Source organism: Bos taurus, chromosome 1 (assembly GCF_002263795.3).
Source record: "Bos taurus isolate L1 Dominette 01449 registration number 42190680 breed Hereford chromosome 1, ARS-UCD2.0, whole genome shotgun sequence".
Lineage (NCBI taxonomy): Eukaryota > Metazoa > Chordata > Mammalia > Artiodactyla > Bovidae > Bos > Bos taurus.
This window is the reverse complement of record NC_037328.1, coordinates 154450546-154469939: the sequence shown is the minus strand read 5'-3', so window position 1 is coordinate 154469939 and position 19394 is coordinate 154450546. Positions and strand designations below refer to the sequence as shown.

At 40.3% G+C, this 19394-nt stretch overlaps 1 protein-coding gene across 12 annotated transcripts in view; it reads left to right on the top strand.

The window, feature by feature from the left end:
• The window catches only part of TBC1D5 (TBC1 domain family member 5), a 592035-nt gene that overhangs the window by 217505 nt on the left and 355136 nt on the right, over window positions 1-19394 (top strand). For all 12 annotated transcript variants that reach the window (XM_059886432.1, XM_059886457.1, XM_059886448.1 and 9 more), the window contains one exon: window positions 18238-18369. In XM_059886432.1, the coding sequence (XP_059742415.1) occupies window positions 18273-18369 (97 nt within the window). In that variant the 5' untranslated portion in view covers window positions 18238-18272. The remainder of the gene's footprint in view (window positions 1-18237; window positions 18370-19394) is intronic.

Genomic DNA, 19394 nt, shown 5'->3' with positions numbered 1-19394 from the left:
CTGAGTACTTTAGTGTGATATCTGATGTGAGAATGTCCAAAGTTAGGGTTCAGAGTATCACAGTTCAGTGCCTTTGTAACCTACAGTATCACAGTGGTGATATTCTCCAAGCAGTGTATAGAATCACGCTCACTGCTTATTGAGTTTGTGTTTGACATGATGATCAGTGCTGAAGGACTTGGCCCCTAGTAGGTGTTCAATATGTATTTGTCAAATGAGTGTTTTAGGTCATATTAAACAGTATGGGGCATAGCTCAGTTCTTGTAGCTCAGTATAATTTAAGACAGTATTTGTTCCTACTCTGAGGCTCTTTTAAATAATTCCAATTTGTATGCTTGTGTGTGGGAGCAAGTATAGCACAGTTAATTTTTGTATCTGGGAATTATGCTAAATTATGCCTTGGTTTTGTGGACTCATTGAATAAATGATTTTTACAGGTGTGTCTGTGTTAGTACTTTGGAGTACGCATGGATAGAGCACATCCTCTGTCCTTAGAAAGAATAGAGGGTAGTGGAGAACAACTGGTACACTGAAGAAGGGTCCACATTAGTGCGAGTTACGTACTAGGTGAACGGGCATCTGAGGGACCCTGGGGAAGGTGACTTCTGAGCTGCATCTGAGGACAGAGAGTATGTGCTGAGCCCTTCCAGTCATGTCTGACTCTTTGCCACCCTTTGGGCCATAGCCCGCCAGGCTCCTCTGTCCATGGGATTCTCCAGGCTGGAATACTGGAGTGCATTGCTGTGCCCTCCTCCAGGGGACCCTCCCGACCCAGGGATCAAACCAGGTCTCTTAGTCTCCTTCATTGGCAGGCTGGTTCTCTGCCGCTAGCGCCAGCTGGGAGGCCCAGGTCGCATTGTGAGGAACGAACCAGCAGGCAGAGAAGCCGTATGTTGGAAGCTCTGAGGGTTGCGGTTTGTGGGCGTAAAGAAAGAGCGAACATGGGGAAGGTGCAGCCGAGGCCCGTGTCTTTTCCTTAAGTTGTTCAGTAGCTTCCCCGGCCCTTAGGGAACAGCTCAGGACACACCGTGTGGTCTGTAAGCCCTGCCTTACAGTCCCTGCCTGCCTCCCCAGCTGGTGATCACCCAAGCTGAGCCCGCGGCCTAGGCCCCTGCCTGGGGCGCACGCGTGCGTCTCCTGGAAGCCCTCTGCCGGCGGCCCCCTACCTGCCTCCCAGCTGCAGTCCGCACCACTTTTATTTAGTTGCAGTATCGAAATAACGTTAAAAAGAGGCCAGTCACGTGCTATCTTAAAAAGTACTTTAATATTATTGTCAGTAAACTACGACAAAGAACCTTGGTTCCACTGCAGTCTTTGGTATATTTTCCCACACGTGATCTTGTTTAAGTCTCATGTTAGTCATGAGATAGGTCTTACATGAAATTAACAAACAGAATTGTCTTTCATTACAAAATGCCATGTTTTAGCTAGAATTTAAAGCTACTTGGGATAATTGAAATAAAAGTAAAGCCATCTTTCAAAATAAGAGTGGGTATAGAGTTGTGTGTGCACCAAACCTTTGTGTGTGTGTGTGTGTGTATTTTTAATAAAATTGACTTAAACGATTAGCCACAAGATGTCATCTATTTGATGTCAAATGTAAACTAGATGTTATCCTAAAACACTTTCAAATTCTACTTTTATCATTGAAATGCTATTCTCTTCTTTTCTTTGTAATTTATATAAGGAAACTTAGAAATTCCAGAGGTTAACTTTTGTCAGAAACTTCATTAAATTGATTAATCACATACCTGGTTTTGTGACATATTCTCATCATTGGCCTGTGTATGACACTTTTATCTATGGGATTAGCTTGCAAATGTTACATACCAATTAGTAACATGTCACTAGTTTTTCAGAAATTTCTCAAAGTCTAAGCATTTGCAGTTGAAATACAAGCACTTAGGCCAGTTGCCGCCCAGTGTACTAGCATGTCCAGCAGCTCACCTGGTCTCAGCCCTGAAAGAGACAGGGCTTACTTTCCCAGTACGTGAATGGGCTTGACTCGCAGAGCATGGTCACAGGTTGGGTCAGATACGCAGATTTCTTGTGTCTTTGGTCTTCCCTGGCTTCAGGAAGAAAGGGGAGCATTTCTCATCAACGGGTAAGGTTAAAGGTAACAGTTGGCTACTGAGGTGGTGAGTGCAGATGGCAGAGGACAGAGTGTGAGAGAGTGTGTGTGTGTACATGTATGTATGTGTGTACATGTATGTATGTATGAAGGAGGGGCCATATGAGAGTCTGCTGGTCTGCAAGGAACTTGGGCTCTCTTCTCACATGCTGTGTTTCTGGGCAGGTCCTGAGCAGCACCGCAGGCTAAGTGTGTGTTCAGCTACCCTGGGTTCGCCCAGGAGAGAACCCAGGGTCTCAGGCTGCCTCTCACCTAAAGGGACAGGCCCTTGCTTCTTTAAGGTAGTTCTTCTTAGAAGATTTTCCTAGGACTTGCCTGGCAGGCCTAGGTTAAGACTCTGCATGTCTAACGCAGGGAGCAGGGGTTCGATCCCTGGTTGGGGCGTGGTCATGAAAAGAGATCTTTCTAATTTCTAGTCCGTTTAATGGGCTCTGTCTTCTCAAATATGTTTTTAAAAAGTATTTATTTATTGGCTGTGTGGGGGTCTTTGTTGCTGCACACGGGCTTTCTCTAGTCACCCAGCGAGGGCTTCTCGTTGTGCTGGCTTCTCCTGCTGCAGAGCGCAGGCTGCGGGACACGTGGGCCTCGTGATTGCGGAGCCCGGGCTCAGCAGCTTTGGCACGTGGGCCCAGTTGCCTCGTGCGTGGGGGCATTCTGGACCAGGGGTAGAAGCGGTGTCCCTTGCGTTGCACGGTGGGTTCTAAGCTACTGGACCTAGGGAAGCCTCAAATGTCTTTAGTTCTGATCTCTTTCGTGTATTTTGTGCCAAATGCAGCTAGAAGTTCTGAAAACTGATAGGAATGAGTAGCTGACTTGGACTCAAGTTTATCTCATTGTACTTTATTGGATTCTTTCAAACTGTCATCAGGAATGCTTTACTGGGAAAAAAAAAAAAAGGTTACCTTCCAAATTGGGAGATACAGAAGTGAATAAAATAGGTAAAGCCTTTGCATTCATAGACCTATAATGAGGGGAATGCATAGTAAACAAAATACAGGTAAGTTTGTGCTGTGTGAGGTAGTGATGTGTGTTACAAGAAAAGCTGAGTGCTGGGATGAAGACGGAGGGAGGGTGTATGCTGAGTGTGGCCGCTGGTCGTGGGTCCCCTGATACCCAAGGTGATATTTGAGCAGGACTGTGGGGAGAGCCGTCTCTGAGGATGGACGCCTGAGGGAGGCGTTTAGGAACCAAGGAAGGTACAAAGGCCCGGTGGCAGGAAGTGGCCCAGCACACGCGAGAGACTGTAAAGGGGCCTCGAGGGCCGGAAGGCCAGAGCGGCAGGTGCAGGGGAGCTTCCGGAGAAAAGCTCCACGCAGTAGCTGGGGGCAAGATCCTGGGGAGTCCTGGGAAGATACTTTATTTTATTCTGACTGAGATGAGAAGCCAATGCTAAGTTCTGAGACATGAACTGAGTTAAATCTTAGATGGATCACTCAGGCTGCTGTAAGTTAGTGGACTGTAGTTGGAAACAGGGAGCCCTACTGGAGGAAATGAAATAGTCCATGTGGGGCTTGCAGAGACGTGGAACCAGGTGATGGTGGTCCAGATTTCACATTAAAGAACCAACAAGATTTGCCAGTGGCTTAGGCGTGCTCCAGGAACAGCCATCAGCTGGTCTGAATTTGAGCCCATATCTGATCAGTACTAAGGGGCACAGTGTCCCAGCAGAGGAAGGGGAGATGTGCAGAGACCTGAAGCGGTGCTGAGTTGGATTCTTGCTCAAGGAACAGAGAGAAGTCCTGTGTGGCAGAGCATCTTGCTGGAGGAGAGAGTGGGGTTAGCGGCTTAGGTGTGAGCCTGGATTCAGGGCCTCTTTACAAGAGTTTGGATTTTATATAAGTGTGTTGTGAAACAGTTTACACTGGCAAAAATATCACTTTGGATGTTGTGTGGTAATAGATGGTAGGAGGTGGGTATGCTAGGATGTGAAATCTGGCGATAACAGGCAATCTAGTCGGGTTACACAGTAAGGATTCTGTTACTGCCTGTGAGGTAGGGTGAATCTAGGCGGTTTCCTTCACTGCAGTTAAGAGTGAGCATCTTTGTAATGGAGAAAACTTCCGGAAGCCCTTGAACAACTTCCATTCACATTGAACAGCTCATCCTAATCAGTCTGGCACAGGCAGTGGGACCTTCATGATTGGCTTAGACCATTTCTCTCTGCCTCCCCATCCCTCACCGTTCCGTACCTCTCTAGGAGCACGTGGCCCAAACACAATTTGAATTTTGTTGGAAAGACAACAGCGTTGTCAACAGTGTTGACAACAGCGAGGAGGAATGGAAGCTGTGAGACCAGTTAGGGAAGGGTGTTGTCAGAGTAAATGAGGGATGAACTCTACAATTACAGGTTAGGAGTGGTCACACTACACAGGGGAAGCAGAAACGTGAACAAAAAATGTTACTCTCTACTGAAGTCTCCCAGCACACACCTCTCTTTAAGAAAAATCTGTACTAATGCTGTTGAGCAAAAGGCAGAACATCGTTCTTCATATTCTGACTCTTAGCATTTATTGCTTAACACTGTCTTGCTGGTGCCTGTGGTCCGTCACATGTAGTAAAGACGTTTTGCTGAGCTGTGTTTAGTCGCTCAGTCATGTCTGACTCTTTGAGACCCCGTGGACTGTCGCCTGCCAGGCTCCTCTATCCATGGGGATTCTCCAGGCAAGAATAGTAGAGCGGGTTGCCATGCCCTCCTCCAGGGGATCTTCCCAACCCAGGGATCAAACCAGGTCTCCCACATTGCAGGCAGATTCTTTACCATCTGAGCCACAAGGGAAGCCCATGAATAGTGTAGTAGGTCACCTATCCCTTTTCCAGGGGATCTTCCTGACCCAGGAACTGAACCGAGGTCTCCTGCATTGCAGACAGATTCTTTACCAGCTGAGCTACCAGGGAAGCCCAAAAAGTAGAACATAGTTCTTCATATCCTAACTCCTGGCATTATTGCTTAATATTGTCCCGCTGGCGCCTGAGGTCTGTCACATGACGGAAATATTGCTGTGGAGGAGCAGGGAAAAATGACTTCTTGCCTTGGTCCACAGAAGGGAAGATGGGTATTCAAATTAGGTCTAGGATTTATGACAGTGAGTGGGAAAGGCCTCATCAGAAGGGGAAGGGATGTGAATAAGCCTGGGGAGGGAGCTGCTCTGGCTAGAGAGGATCAGCTGGGGCTTCTGAGCTGCTGGCTCGCCTCAGTGATGTGATGAGGTCTGCAGCGATGGGGTCAGAGGAGCCACAGCACTGGGGGAGGTAAATGATGCAAAACTCCGGCAATTTGACAGTGACTCCAAAGGCCCCGTGTGTTACTTATTCATAAATTATAATTTTGCTAAGGCATGTATAAACTATGTCTGCATCCCTGGTGTACTTGTTATTTGCTATTTTCACGGGATATTCACTTGTTCTCAGATGGAATTTGGGAAGATACACATACCTGTAACTGTAGAGGATCTGTGAGTGAGGGAAAGTCATTCAGTCGTGTCTGACTCTTTGTGAGCCCCTGGACTACACAGTCCGTGGAATTGCTGTTCCCTTCTCCAGGGGATCTTCCCAACCTATAAAGGGACTATTGCACTTCTAATTCTAGGTTTTGCAAAGCTTGTATGGGAGAAAAGTAAACTAGAATGCTTTGCATTAAAAGCATTCCTTGTTATTGTGCTTTGCAGATAAAGGCATTTTTAAGAAATTTGAGGGTTTGTGTTAACCTTGTGTTATCAGCTGATGGTTAACATATTTTAGTAATAAAGTATTTTAAATTAAGGTATGTGCAGTTTTTAGATGTACTATTACTCACTTAATAGGGTACAGTATAGCACAAACATAATTTTTCAGTGCACTGGGAAACCAAAATATTTGTGTATGACTGTTGTGCTACTTGCTTTATTGCAGTAGTCTAGAACTGAACCTGCAGTATCTCCAAAGGTCTGTTATAGTTAACATAGCAATAAAGAAAACTTTTCGTCCTATGAATCCTGGTTTAATTTTGTGGGAGGTTTAAATGAACAAGTGCCTAAACAGTGCCTGCTTCCTAATAAATGCTGTGTTTTTGCCATTGCGTGCCTGTGTGCCTGTCAAGTCACTTCAGTCGTGTCTGACTCTTTGCAACCCTGTGGACCATAGCCCGCCAGACTCCTCTGTCCATGGTGTTCTTCAGACAAGAATACTAGAGTTGCCCTGCCCTCCTCCAGGGATCTCCCGACCCGGGGGTTGAACTTGCAGTCCTTTAATGCTGAACCACTGGGGACACCCCATGTTTTTCCGGTTACTATTACTTAATTAAAAATGCTATTTTTAGTTTTTTTAAAAATTTATTTTCCAGCCCTACCACTTACTAATAGCTCAGGGCTAAATGTCAGATCCACCAGGACTTTTAGAGGGACCTCCTCACAATTACTCCTGTGCTTCTGCAAACACCTTAGGCCTTCCCAGGCTTGAACCAAAGAGGGGTTCTTTTTGTTTTTGACTGAATTATTTGATTTGATTTGATGCTTAATGCAGAGTGGCCATTTATTTCTTTTCCTTGTTCTTAATCTCATCATCAGTTTAATGTAATTGTCCAGTTGTTTTTTCTTTTCAGTATTCTTCCTGAACTCCCAATTGTTGGTTATAATTCTCTTGATTTTATAAGAACCTGACCAAATAGTGTAATGGCTAGAGGTCGTGTCTATGCCTATAAAACAGAGCAGTAAATAAGTTGAAGGCTATAATGACAAGAATTTTGGTCACTAGGCTGAGCTTTCCCAATCTTTACATCATGAGTACATGTTCAAGGGAACTCTGAAACCATATGAGTATACATGTGGAGAGCTTTTTGTCAGGCCACTGTAACTCTTCATAAATGCTCAATTTTCTCGTGTTTATATGGTCACAACGGCCACTTTCCAGTTACTTCATAGCATTTGGATATCAGAAAGCCAAACATATTCGTTTTTTATAATATAAAACATTTAAACCCACCTGTGATTCCTTCATATATTCTGCATGTTTCTGATTATGTGTATCATTTATGAATCTAGTATTTTTATAGTGGATCATTTACCCTAAAATTCTTATTCTGATAATTTGGAAATATAGGCATTAAATCTGTGTTAATTTTGTTTCAATCATTGTTCTCAGTGTGTAGACCCTTACTGTAGTCCTTACCTATTTAATAGGCGACACTTGATCATACAATTGTGTGGTTGGTAAAAGTGAATTAGGGTTTCAGGATTTTACCAATGGGTGATTTTTAATATTGAATGACATGTATTAAGACAAATGCTTTTATATATAATTTATTTGGCATTGTAAATGCATTTATCTTGTGAGAAACAGACCCCCTGTTGTCAGATGAAGTATTCTGGAAAGGTTTGGAGTAAATAAATAATAAAACTACTTTGATATACAATCTAACCAATATTAAATATTAAGACTTTCCGATGATTGATTTTAATACTTAATTAACTGATTTAAAGTCCAGGGGAGCACTCTTGCATGCAGATGACAGAATTCAAAAACAAAGCTTCATCCTTTGCCTTTGTTTTATTTCTCATCTTTTTTCCCTCTCTCATTTCTCTTCTTCTTTCTCTTATAATTAAGACATTAAAACATCATTTTCCCTGACCATCAAATTTACTTCTGGCTACCAGTATTTCTAAATAAAAATTTTTTGACCAATTCTACAAATAATGTTCCATTACTGTCTAATTACAAAAATTTAGCTTCTATCAGTTTCTTGCATTTATAGCCAAGCTGTCGTATTGTAGGTTATAAGCCCATTGTGGTAAATGCGTGCTGCCTGTAAGGGATACTCATTCATGCTGTATCTTCCTCACCCCTCTTATAATTGTGCTCTGGTAATAGTTCATTTACGCTCTTTCATATGCTTTTCTTATAGGAGTTATCTTTATGTAAAGTAATATTACTGTCATTTCAGTGTTTGACTTCTAAGTTTACCATCAGTCAAGAATTTAAATGAATGAAGTATGCTTATATGAGCTTTTTTGAATATGGATGTCTTTAGAAGACACGATTCAGAATACTAATTCTGTGCCTCTATATTAGAAACAGTAAAAGCATAAATATAAGCTGAAATACAAAGAACTTCAGATTCAGAGGGAATAAACTAGAGGTTTTGTTTATATGATGCCATTTTAAAAGTGAAAATTGTATTCACTAACCTATTTTTTTTTTGTCATTCTGATGCTCACAATAGAAGTTTATACTTATAGACTGCTTGTATTACTTCACTTTACATGGAAAATATATTATTTTGAAATTTCATTAACATAATTTATCTTTCAAGCTTTAGTGAACTCTTAACCCATTCATTAAATATTAACAGTTTTAACGATACTTCCTTTCTTTCAGATCACTTTTATCTTAAGATGTAATATTGTAACAACCAGATTTATGAAGCCAGTACAACAATCCTTAAGATTAGTCTTTGATTTTTAAATGGAGGTTTCAGCCTAGTGTGTCAATTTGTGTGACCAGAATGGCAGTTAAAACCATGTTGCGCAGCTAATTTTGAGTTTTGTGAACTTTGATTTCATGAGAAACAGGGACTTTAAATGTTATTTATATTGCAAGTGTAGCAAAGAAGAGATTCCTTCTTTCTCAAGTCTTAGAAGGTATTTTGCTGTGCTTTCTGAATTAGAAAAAATAAGATTGCCCTTATTTTAAAAAAATTCTTTACCATTTTTGTCAGCTAGGGAAATTCTAGAGACAGTTTCACATTATTAAAGAAAGTTGAAATCCATCAGTTATGGATTAAAGTAGTCATTACTAAGATGCATACTTTTGGTCATTATGTATTTTTCTCTCTCTCTCTCTATATATATATAGCTTTTGGTAAAGAATCCACCTGCCATGCAGGAGACCCTGGTGATTCCTGGCTCAGGAAGATCCCCTGGAGAAGGGATAGGCTACCGACTCCAGTATTCTTGGGCTTCCCTGGTGGCTCGGCTGGTAAAGAATCCATCCGCCTGCAATGCGGGAGACCTGAGTTCTATCCCAGGGTTGGGAAGATCTTCTGGAGGAGGGAAAGGCAACCCACTCCAGTATTCTGGCCTGGAGAATTCCAGGAACTCTATAGTCCATGGGGTTGCAAAGAGTCAGACACGACTGAACGACTTTCACTCACTTCACTTCTATATAGACAAGTTTAGGACATAGGAAGTATACAACCATAAGATGCAGTGATCCATTGTGAGTTTCAAAATGTTTATGCCACTTTGACTTTTATAGTGGTTGTCTTAAAATATTCTGAACCAAAAAAAAAAACCTCCCTTAATTCACTTGAATTTTTCTTAAATATTTTCTTGTAGTTTGATATTCACAGGTACAAAATTATAGTGTTTAAGATAAATACAGATTACATTTTTTTTAATTGTTTGCCATCCTGCTTTGTAGTTTGCGTATATTTTTGGTTGTTATAGTCACAAAACACAAGTTGGAAAAGTCTTAAGAAAATTACTTCACATTTGAAAGCAACATATTGTGATTTTATAAGGTAATCACAATAGCAGTAGCTGCCGGGGTCCTGCCCCGGCTGATCCAGGGTATTTGAAGCGGGGACGGCGTCGGCGACCTATTTATTTAAATATTTTATCAAAGATATAAAGAGTAATAGGATGAGGATAGCTCAGTAGGAAAATTCAGTGGAGAAAAGAGGCTGAGTGGCTTGGTTTACGCGGGAGACCAATAAAACTTCAAGACAAGAAGTTTGCACCACTTACGTAGGCCACAGGCGTCCTTCCGTTCTCCCGAAGGAGAGGAGACACTGAGGCCTCCCCGGTCGGATCTTAGAAGCCCAGGCATAATTAGTAAGCATGGGGGGTTCCGCGCTCCAGATGGAGACTCAGCCAGAGTGAGAGAGAGAGAGACATGGGGAGACCAGTATTTCGAGAAACTGATCCCCATTCTTTATTTTCCATGGTCTACTTTTATACACTGAGATGTTATGCAAAAGTCACGTGGGGTCAGCAGTCCTGACTTTTATCAAAGTCAGGTGCTTCATACAAATGTATACAGAGGTCTTAGGGGTGTTACATCATCTTCTGGCCAGGGGGGCCTGCTGACAATTTATGACCCTCTCCTTGTGACAACGGTCAGTCAACCAGGACACTTATTTCTCCAGGGATGATTATTCTTAAAACAGACGCCACCCAAATAAAGTTACATTCCTACAGGGTTAGGGTGTAGTGGGTTTTAGTTAAGGAAAGAATTTACTTAGCCTAAGGTCTAACGTGATTAATATCAAAGGTTAATACTTATTTCTTCTATATATTCATTAATGTGTGTAAGGGCAGGGGATGTGGAGACTTAGCAACAAACATTGGCTCAACAAATGAAAAACCCTTCACCAATACAATTTCTAATCAGCCCATTATACTTATAGTTTCCTAACTTCTCTAAAGAACCTGTTTTTAGAGGGCTTAAAGCATCTCGTGCCTCTCACGGTTAGGAGGCTGTGAGCAATCACATGTGGCCGGACGAGCCTGTCAGGCAGGCTAGAGAATCTTCAGAGGAGTTTGTAGGTTAAAACACTCTTGTCACACCCAAGAGTTTTTATTGACTGGAGCTCTAGGTTAACTCCTTCTCCGAAAGAGGTGGTGGGGGACAGCCCCCCGTAAAGTCAGAGGTGTAGGTAAGAGCACAAAGTAGTAAAGTAGGCAGGCTCTGGTTATGGGGGTAAACGCTCGAGGATTTCCAGGGGGACTCCTGAGGCTCGATCCCACCTTTGCGTATGTCGAGCCTCCTTCCTCATGACCTTTGCCATGGGCGGAGTACCTCACTTGGCCCCCAACAGGTAGCCAACAAAGTAATTTTTATTATGTTCTAAAAAGCAAAAATAGCCCTTTGTGTTTAAAATTACAGTAACAAAAACTAAAACAATGCCAACTTAATAAGTTACTCTTGAACTTGATTATTATTTAAATCTGTATTTAAAAGAAAAGTAAAAGCATTATCCAAAGTTTTTATTCAACAAATTTCTTAAAAATAATTCATTATTACTATTCAGCAGGTTTCCAGGTTTCTTTTAGTAAAAGCATTTCAGTGATTCAGTTTCAATCTGTAGGCATAATAAATTAGAATATAGTAGATACCTGATTCTATAGAATGCCTGTAGACTGGTGTATTTGGTAAATTTTATATTGTGGTTACTGGGTGTTACCACAGACATCTCAATTTCTAAAGAATTATTATTAAAGCTGAAATAAGTAAATGACTTATAATTAAATTTACTATAGAGTTTAAAGGAGAAGGCAATGGCACCTGACTCCAGTACTCTTGCCTGGAAAATCCCATGGATGGAGGAGCCTGGTAGGCTGCAGTCCATGGGGTCTCTAAGGGTCGGAAACAACTGAGCGACTTGACTTTAACTTTTCACTTTCATGCATTGGAGAAGGAAATGGCAACCCACTCTAGTATTCTTGCCTAGAGAATCCCAGGGATTGGGAAGCTTGGTGGGCTGCCATCTATGGGGTTGCACAGAGTCGGACATGACTGAAGTGACTTAGCAGCAACATAGAGTTTAAAAGGCCTTAAATATCTTGAGCATCTTGAACTAATATTTGAACATCATTATGTTGTAGAGTACCTTATTTTTAATGTGCCTTTTTGAAACATACTTTGATATCAGTTTACTGGTTGATTGTCTAATTCTCATAGAGTTTAAAATACATAAAATCCCCTTATTTGTATATTTTAGGTATATGAAGTCTAACAGTAGAAAAGTGTATATACTATAAAAGTGAGAAACTGGAGTAATGATAAGAAAACATAGTATAGGATGCTAAAGAAATTTTAAGGAAGTCTGGCAGTTAACTCGCGGTACTCATTTTCAAATATTTACCCTTAGATGTTTTAAGAGTATGACAAAATGTATAGAGAATATGAATTTTATGTTGTAAGATATCCATGGCCAAATACAGGCTTGAGAGGTGTTTAATCCGTTCCACACAGTTTTTTAAAAAATTATCTACCAACACAAGTAAAGAGATTTCACATAAAATTCTGGATTTTTAACTTTTCTTGAAAACATTGAAGGAAAGAAAAGGATGTCCCAACAGTTGACAGACCTGCCATCTTACACTCCCTTGTTTGACTTCTTGTTGGTCTGTCTCACTGGCTTAGAGCCAAGGGTCGGATTGAAGCAGACCGTGAGCCGTAGAGCCAGAGAGGATGCGTTCAACACTAGCTGTGCGACTGTAAACAAATTGCTTCATCTCTCTGTACCTCATTTTCTCTAGTGAAATGAAAATAAGGATGAAGATGCGTCATTGAGTTCTTCAGATCAGATCAGTCGCTCAGTCGTGTCCGACTCTTTGCGACCCCATGAATCACAGTATGCAAGGCCTCCCTGTCCATCACCACCTCCCGGAGTTCACTCAGACTCAGGTCCATCGAGTCAGTGATGCCATCCAGCCATCTCATCCTCTGTCGTCCCCTTCTCCTCCTGCCCCCAATCCCTCCCAGCATCAGAGTCTTTTCTAATGAGTCAACTCTTCGCATGAGGTGGCCAAAGTACTGGAGTTTCAGCTTGAGCATCAGTCCTTCCAAAGAAATTCTAGGGCTGATCTCCTTCAGAATGGACTGGTTGGATCTCCTTGCAATCCAAGGGACTCTCAAGAGTCTTCTCCAACACCACAGTTCAAAAGCATCAATTCTTCGGCGCTCAGCCTTCTTCACAGTCCAACTCTCACATCCATACATGACCACAGGAAAAACCATAGCCTTGACTAGACGAACCTTTGTTGGCAAGGTAATGTCTCTACTTTTGAATATGCTATCTAGGTTGGTCATCACTTTCCTTCCAAGGAGTAAGCGTCTTTTAATTTCATGGCAGCAGTCACCATCTGCAGTGATTTTGGAGCCCAGAAAAATAAAGTCTGACACTGTTTCCACTGTTTCCCCATCTATTTCCCATGAAGTGATGGGACCAGATGCCATGATCTTCGTTTTCTGAATGTTGAGCTTTAAGCCAACTTTTTCACGCTCCTCTTTCACTTTCATCAAGAGGCTTTTTAGTTCCTCTTCACTTTCTGCCATAAGGGTGGTGTCATCTGCATATCTGAGGTTATTGATATTTCTCCCTGCAATCTTGATTCCAGCTTGTGTTTCTTCCAGTCCAGCGTTTCTCATCATGTACTCTGCATAGAAGTTAAATAAACAGGGTGACAACATACAGCCTTGACGAACTCCTTTTCCTATGTGGAACCAGTCTATTGTTCCATGTCCAGTTCTAACTGTTGCTTCCTGACCTGCATACAAATTTCTCAAGAGGCAGATCAGGTGGTCTGGTATTCCCATCTCTTTCAGAATTTTCCACAGTTTATTGTGATCCACACAGTCAAAGGCTTTGGCATAGTCAATAAAGCAGAAATAGATGTTTTTCTGGAACTCTCTTGCTTTTTCCATGATCCAGCGGATGTTGGCAATTTGATCTCTGGTTCCTGTGCGTTTTCTAAAACCAGCTTGAACATCGGGAAGTTCACGGTTCACATACTGCTGAAGCCTGGCTTGGAGAATTTTGAGCATTACTTTACTAGCGTGTGAGATGAGTGCAATTGTGTGGTAGTTTGAGCATTCTTTGGCATTGCCTTTCTTTGGGATTGGAATGAAAACTGACCTTTTCCAGTCCTGTGGCCACTGCTGAGTTTTCCAAATTTGCTGGCATATTGAGTGCAGCACTTTCACAGCATCATCTTTCAGGATTTGGAATAGCTCAACTGGAATTCCATCACCTCCACTAGCTTTGTTCGTAGTGATGCTTCCTAAGGCCCACTTGACTTCACATTCCAGGATGTCTGGCTCTAGGTCAGTGATCACATCATCATGATTATCTGGGTCATGAAGATCTTTTTTGTACAGTTCTTCTGTTTATTCTTGCCACCTTTTTTAATATCTTATGCTTTTGTTAGGTCCATACCATTTCTGTCCTTTATCGAGCCCATCTTTGCATGAAATGTTCCTTTGGTATCTCTGATTTTCTTGAAGAGATCCCTAGTCTTTCCCATTCTGTTGTTTTCCTCTATTTCTTTGCATTGATCACTGAAGAAGGCTTTCTTATCTCTTCTTGCTATTCTTTGGAACTCTGCATTCAGATGTTTATATCTTTCCTTTTCTCCTTTGCTTTTCACTTCTCTTCTTTTCACAGCTATTTTTTTTTCCCCACAGTTATTTGTAAGGCCTCCCCAGACAGCCATTTTGCTTTTTTGCATTTCTTTTCCATGGGGATGGTCTTGATCCCTGTCTCCTGTACAATGTCACGAACCCGAGTCCATAGTTCATCAGGCACTCTATCAGATCTAGGCCCTTAAATCTATTTCTCACTTCCAGTGTATAATCATAAGGGATTTGATTTAGGTCATACCTGAATGGTCTAGTGGTTTTCCCTACTTTCTTCAATTTAAGTCTGAATTTGGCAATAAGGAGTTCATGGTCTGAGCCACAGTCAGCTCCTGGTCTTGTTTTTGCTGACGGTATAGAGCTTCTCCGTCTTTGGCTGCAAAGAATATAATCAACCTGATTTCGGTGTTGACCATCTGGTGATGTCCATGTATAGAGGCTGAAGTTGAATGGTTCTGTGAAGACCTACAAGACCTTTTAGAACTAACACCCAAAAAAGATGTCCTTTTCATTATAGGGGACTGGAATGCAAAAGTAGGAAGTCAAGAAACACCTGGAGTAACAGGCAAATTTGGCCTTGGAATACGAAATGAAGCAGGGCAAAGACTAACAGAGTTTTGAGTTGTTCAGCAGATAAGATGATGAGTATACACAAAGTGTTTAATGCAGTTTTTGCCTTATATGCATTGCTTAATGGATGCTAACTGGAATTATTAATAATATTTACCTGACCCCATTAGGTGTTTGAGTTTGATGAGACTTCTCCATAGGAGAGGACTTTACTTTTTAAATCTGTTCATTCATTTGATGAGTAGACTGTGTCAGATTCTGCTTTATAATATAATTGCTTATTTACATTTTGCGATTGTCTACTAGAGTATCTTTCCCAGAATTCCTTATGTGTAGTTCAGTTGCTCAGTTATGTCCGACTCTTTGCGACCCTATGAACCACAGCACTCCAGGCCTCCCTGTCCATCACCAACTCCCAGAGCTTAGTCAGACTCATGTCCATTGAGTTGGTGATGCCATCCAACCATTTCATCCTCTGTTGTCCCCTTCTCTTCCTGCCTTCAATCTTTCCCAGCATCAGGGTGTTTTCAGATGAGTCAGCTCTTCGCATCAGGTGGCCAAAGTATTGGAGTTTCAGCTTCAACATCAATCCTTCCAATGAATATTCAGGATTGATCTCCATTAGGATGGACTGGTTGGATCTCCTTGCAGTCCAGGGGACTCTCAGGAGTCTTCTCCAACACCACAATTCAAAAGCATCAATTCATCGGCGCTCAGCTTTCTTTATAGTCCAACTCTCACATCCATACATGAATACTGGAAAAACCATAGCTTGGACTAGATGGACCTTTGTTGGCAAAGTAATGTCTCTGCTTTTTAGTATGCTGTCTAGGTTGGTCATAACTTTCCTTCCAAGGAGTACGTGTCTTTTAATTTCATGGCTGCAGTCACCATCTGCAGTGATTTTGAAGCCCCCCAAAATAAAGTCTGTCACTGTTTCCACTGTTGCCCCTCTATTTGCCATGAAATGGGGACCAGATGCCATGATCTTAGTTTTCTGAATGTTGAGCTTGAAGCCGACTTTTTCACTCTCCTCTTTCACTTTCATCAAGAGGCTCTTTATTTCTTCTTTGCTTTCTGCCATAAGGGTGGTGTCATTTGCATATCTGGGATCATTGATATTTCTCCCAGCAATCTTGATTCCAGCTTGTGCTTCATCCAGCCCAGCATTTCTCTTGATGTACTCTGCATAGAAGTTAAATAAGCAGGATGACAATAAACAGCCTTGACGTACTCCTTTTCCTATTTGGAACCAGTCATTGTTCCATGTCCAGTCCTAACTGTTGCTTCCTGACCTGCATACAGATTTTTCAGGAGGCAGATCAGGTGGTCTGGTATTCCCATCTCTTAAAGAATTTTCCACAGTATGTGGTGATAGTCATGTGATAGTATGTGGTGATACGTGGCATAGTCAATAAAGCAGAAATAGATGTTTTTCTGGAACTCTCTTGCTTTTTCGATAATCCAGCGGATTATCTGTGTAGTTAGTACTCCATATATAATTGATTTGTACACATAAGAAGGGAGAGCTGACAACTGTTTAGATTTATGGCTTTAGAAGTTTTCACTGTGTTGGCAACAAAAGTTCTACTTTCCCAAGTGTTGATTTTGCCTAAACCTCTCCTTTTGTTTAACCATAATCTGAGAGGGATAGGGTTTGTTTACATCTAATCAAGAGTGAGTGTGGGTGAGAATTGAAGTGTTCTGATAAAAATGAGGAAATATTCAAGTCATTTTATGAAATGAGCATTTTTGAAATTACGTAAATAGAATAAAGGAGTATTTTGTGATGAGAAAAAATTGGTCAAAGATTTGTATGTTCGTGGGCTTTTCTGGAATTTTCCTCCAGGAGTGGAGACTTTATCCTGTAAGATCACATACACATTTTGGCTGGACCTTCTTTTCCAATTTAACATTCCACGTTTCCTCTTCCTGTCCCCCCTGCTCTGGAAATTTAAAATATTTTGTTACTTACATTACTTGGGATGAAATTTAGTGAACTCAGTCTGTTTTTTGAAAGATGTTGATATGGGAAGGTCATTTGTACTGTATAGACTTAAAAAAAAATAAATAGTGTCGCTTACAAGTTCAACAGCAATTTAATTTCTGAAAAAAAGTGTTTAAATTAGAATTACTTATAGGAATCAGACTTGAGAAGGAAAACCTTCAAATCAACAAAAGAAGACATAGGTGGTTATTTACATAATCTTGCCTTTGTAAGTCTAATACCAGAGCAGAATCCATAAAGAAGATACACATATTTTTGGTTTCATAAAGATGTTACTCTGTCTAGGAAATTATACATAATTTGAAGATAGAGATACATTGTGAAAAATATATGTAGCATATGACAAAGTTTTAGTATCCTTAATATGTAAAGCATGCTTACAAATCATGAGGGCAATCATGATAATAAACTCCATCCACAAAAACAATAACAAATATCAGAGAAAACATGTGAAATCTTCAGTTATCTTACTAGTTATCAAGCAAATGCAGTATAAAACTGGATTATCATATTGATCCAGAAAAAATAAAGAAACCCAAGAGATTACTTATTTCTACTGTTGATGAGTGGCCAAGGGAAATGAATTGTTCTATTACATTCAAATTTGTCTAGATCATAATTTGTCAAAACTTATCACAAAATCTTACATTTAAAAAAAAATACATGCTTTGGTTCAGTAATTATGCTTATAAGAATTTATCCTGAAGGGGAATAATCATGGATACAGTACAGAGATATTAATGAAAGACATTCATTGTGAGGCTGTTTATAGTGTTGGGCAGTTGAAAGCATCCTGATTGTTTACTAATAAAGAATTGTTACAGCTATATAATAGAATACTAGGGATCCACTAGAAGTGATAATGTAGACTTTTTAATGGGAAGGAAGATACGCCAATTTATGTAATCAGTATACTTAACACGGTGGATCACATTAAAACTACGGGTTTTAAATGCTCAGAACAAAGAAAGAATACATATAATAAATTGAAATGTTAACTGGTGTTTTCAGCTAATACAATTACAAATAATTTTAGTTAGCTATATTTTCTATATTTTGAAAGTTCCTATGGTAAATGTGTATTATTTTGCCAGCAAGATGAAGGGTATTATAAATGTGACAATGGTTTAAGTTACAATTCAGCTTTTTTGTGCAGGAGTATACCGCAGACATATGTAATAGAATGTTGAGGTAAAGATTACCAGTGAAGTTCAGATTTGGAAAATAATTTTTAAAAAGAAAATTTAGTGCTACTTTTTCACTTCTTTCCTACTAGTGTGTATTAAAAGTCCCTGGATCCTGTAGAAAGCTTGTTAATGTTTGTAATGCTCACTTAATCATTTCAGTTTTGCATTTATTCCTAGTCAAGGCAGGAAAAAGAGTATCATTTTTCTCCGTATTTTTCATCTTCCAGGTGGGCACTTTTGGTGACATTGTCCAGTTCTCACAATGTATCATTCCTTGTCTGAAACTAGACATCCTCTGCAGCCAGAAGAACAAGAGGTGGGCACTGACCCTTTGTCGAGCTACCCAGACCAGCCTGGAGGTGAGTTTCCTGCGCGGATAACTGCTGAGCTGCTGGGAAAGTTGGCAGCGGGTCTCCAGCTAGCCCCACCCTAGACGTCTTCCTCTAGATGAGGCTGCACAGAAGAACTTTTAAGACCATTTTGCTGGATAGATATGGAGCGCTGTGACACTGAGCGCCAACTTTTAATTGTAGACACATTAGCCTTAGCCCATGTTTAATGCACTGTCATTCTTAAAAAAAAAAAAGAAATCCGTAAACTTAAACGCTTCATTACTTCAGCATAAGAATTTTGAAATACAAAATGGTCTGTGTGAAACATCTTCTAAAGATGTCTAAACCTTTGGTGTTCATTTTTGTGGGGATTTTTCTTCTTTCTTTCAGCAAGTTGAGATTATTATAGGGTAAAAGACTTGCCTGATTCTTCTCTTTTTTTTTAATAATTGAAATTTGTGTTTTTCTTTTAAATATCTATGTATGGAAATTGTTAAGAGATCAACTCTGTTAGGGCCTACCCTAGAAAAATGTATTAAATGTGTATGTATTGGAGCTTTATAGTATTTTCTCAATATTAATGATAACATAGTATCTTAGAAGGAAAGAGTAAGTTTGTGACAATTCTTGAAGCTTTATCCTTATTTCAACTAAATATTTGCTGAAGTCGATTCATGATTCAAGTAACTACTTGTACATTTTCACTCATACATATACCAGGATTGTAAGATCTATTTTAAGAAATTATGCTTAGTCAAAGTCATTCACATATGTTTTCTATACTTCAGATAGTTTTTTTTCCTATGTTGATGTAAAGGTCTGCATTAAGTAATGTTTTGGGAATTAAAAAAAGTTGATTTCCTAAACGTAACTATTTCTTTAGCACACAAGCTCTTGAGTTTATGGAGTGTGTAGATGTTGTTTTGTCCATCTTTAATACATTCCACATCATCCAAATGCCCTTGTTTTTAATGAAAATAGTGTACAGCTTGTTTTCATGATTTTATTTTTATATTTGCTTCTATTTAAACTGCTATTTAAGGTTTTGATAG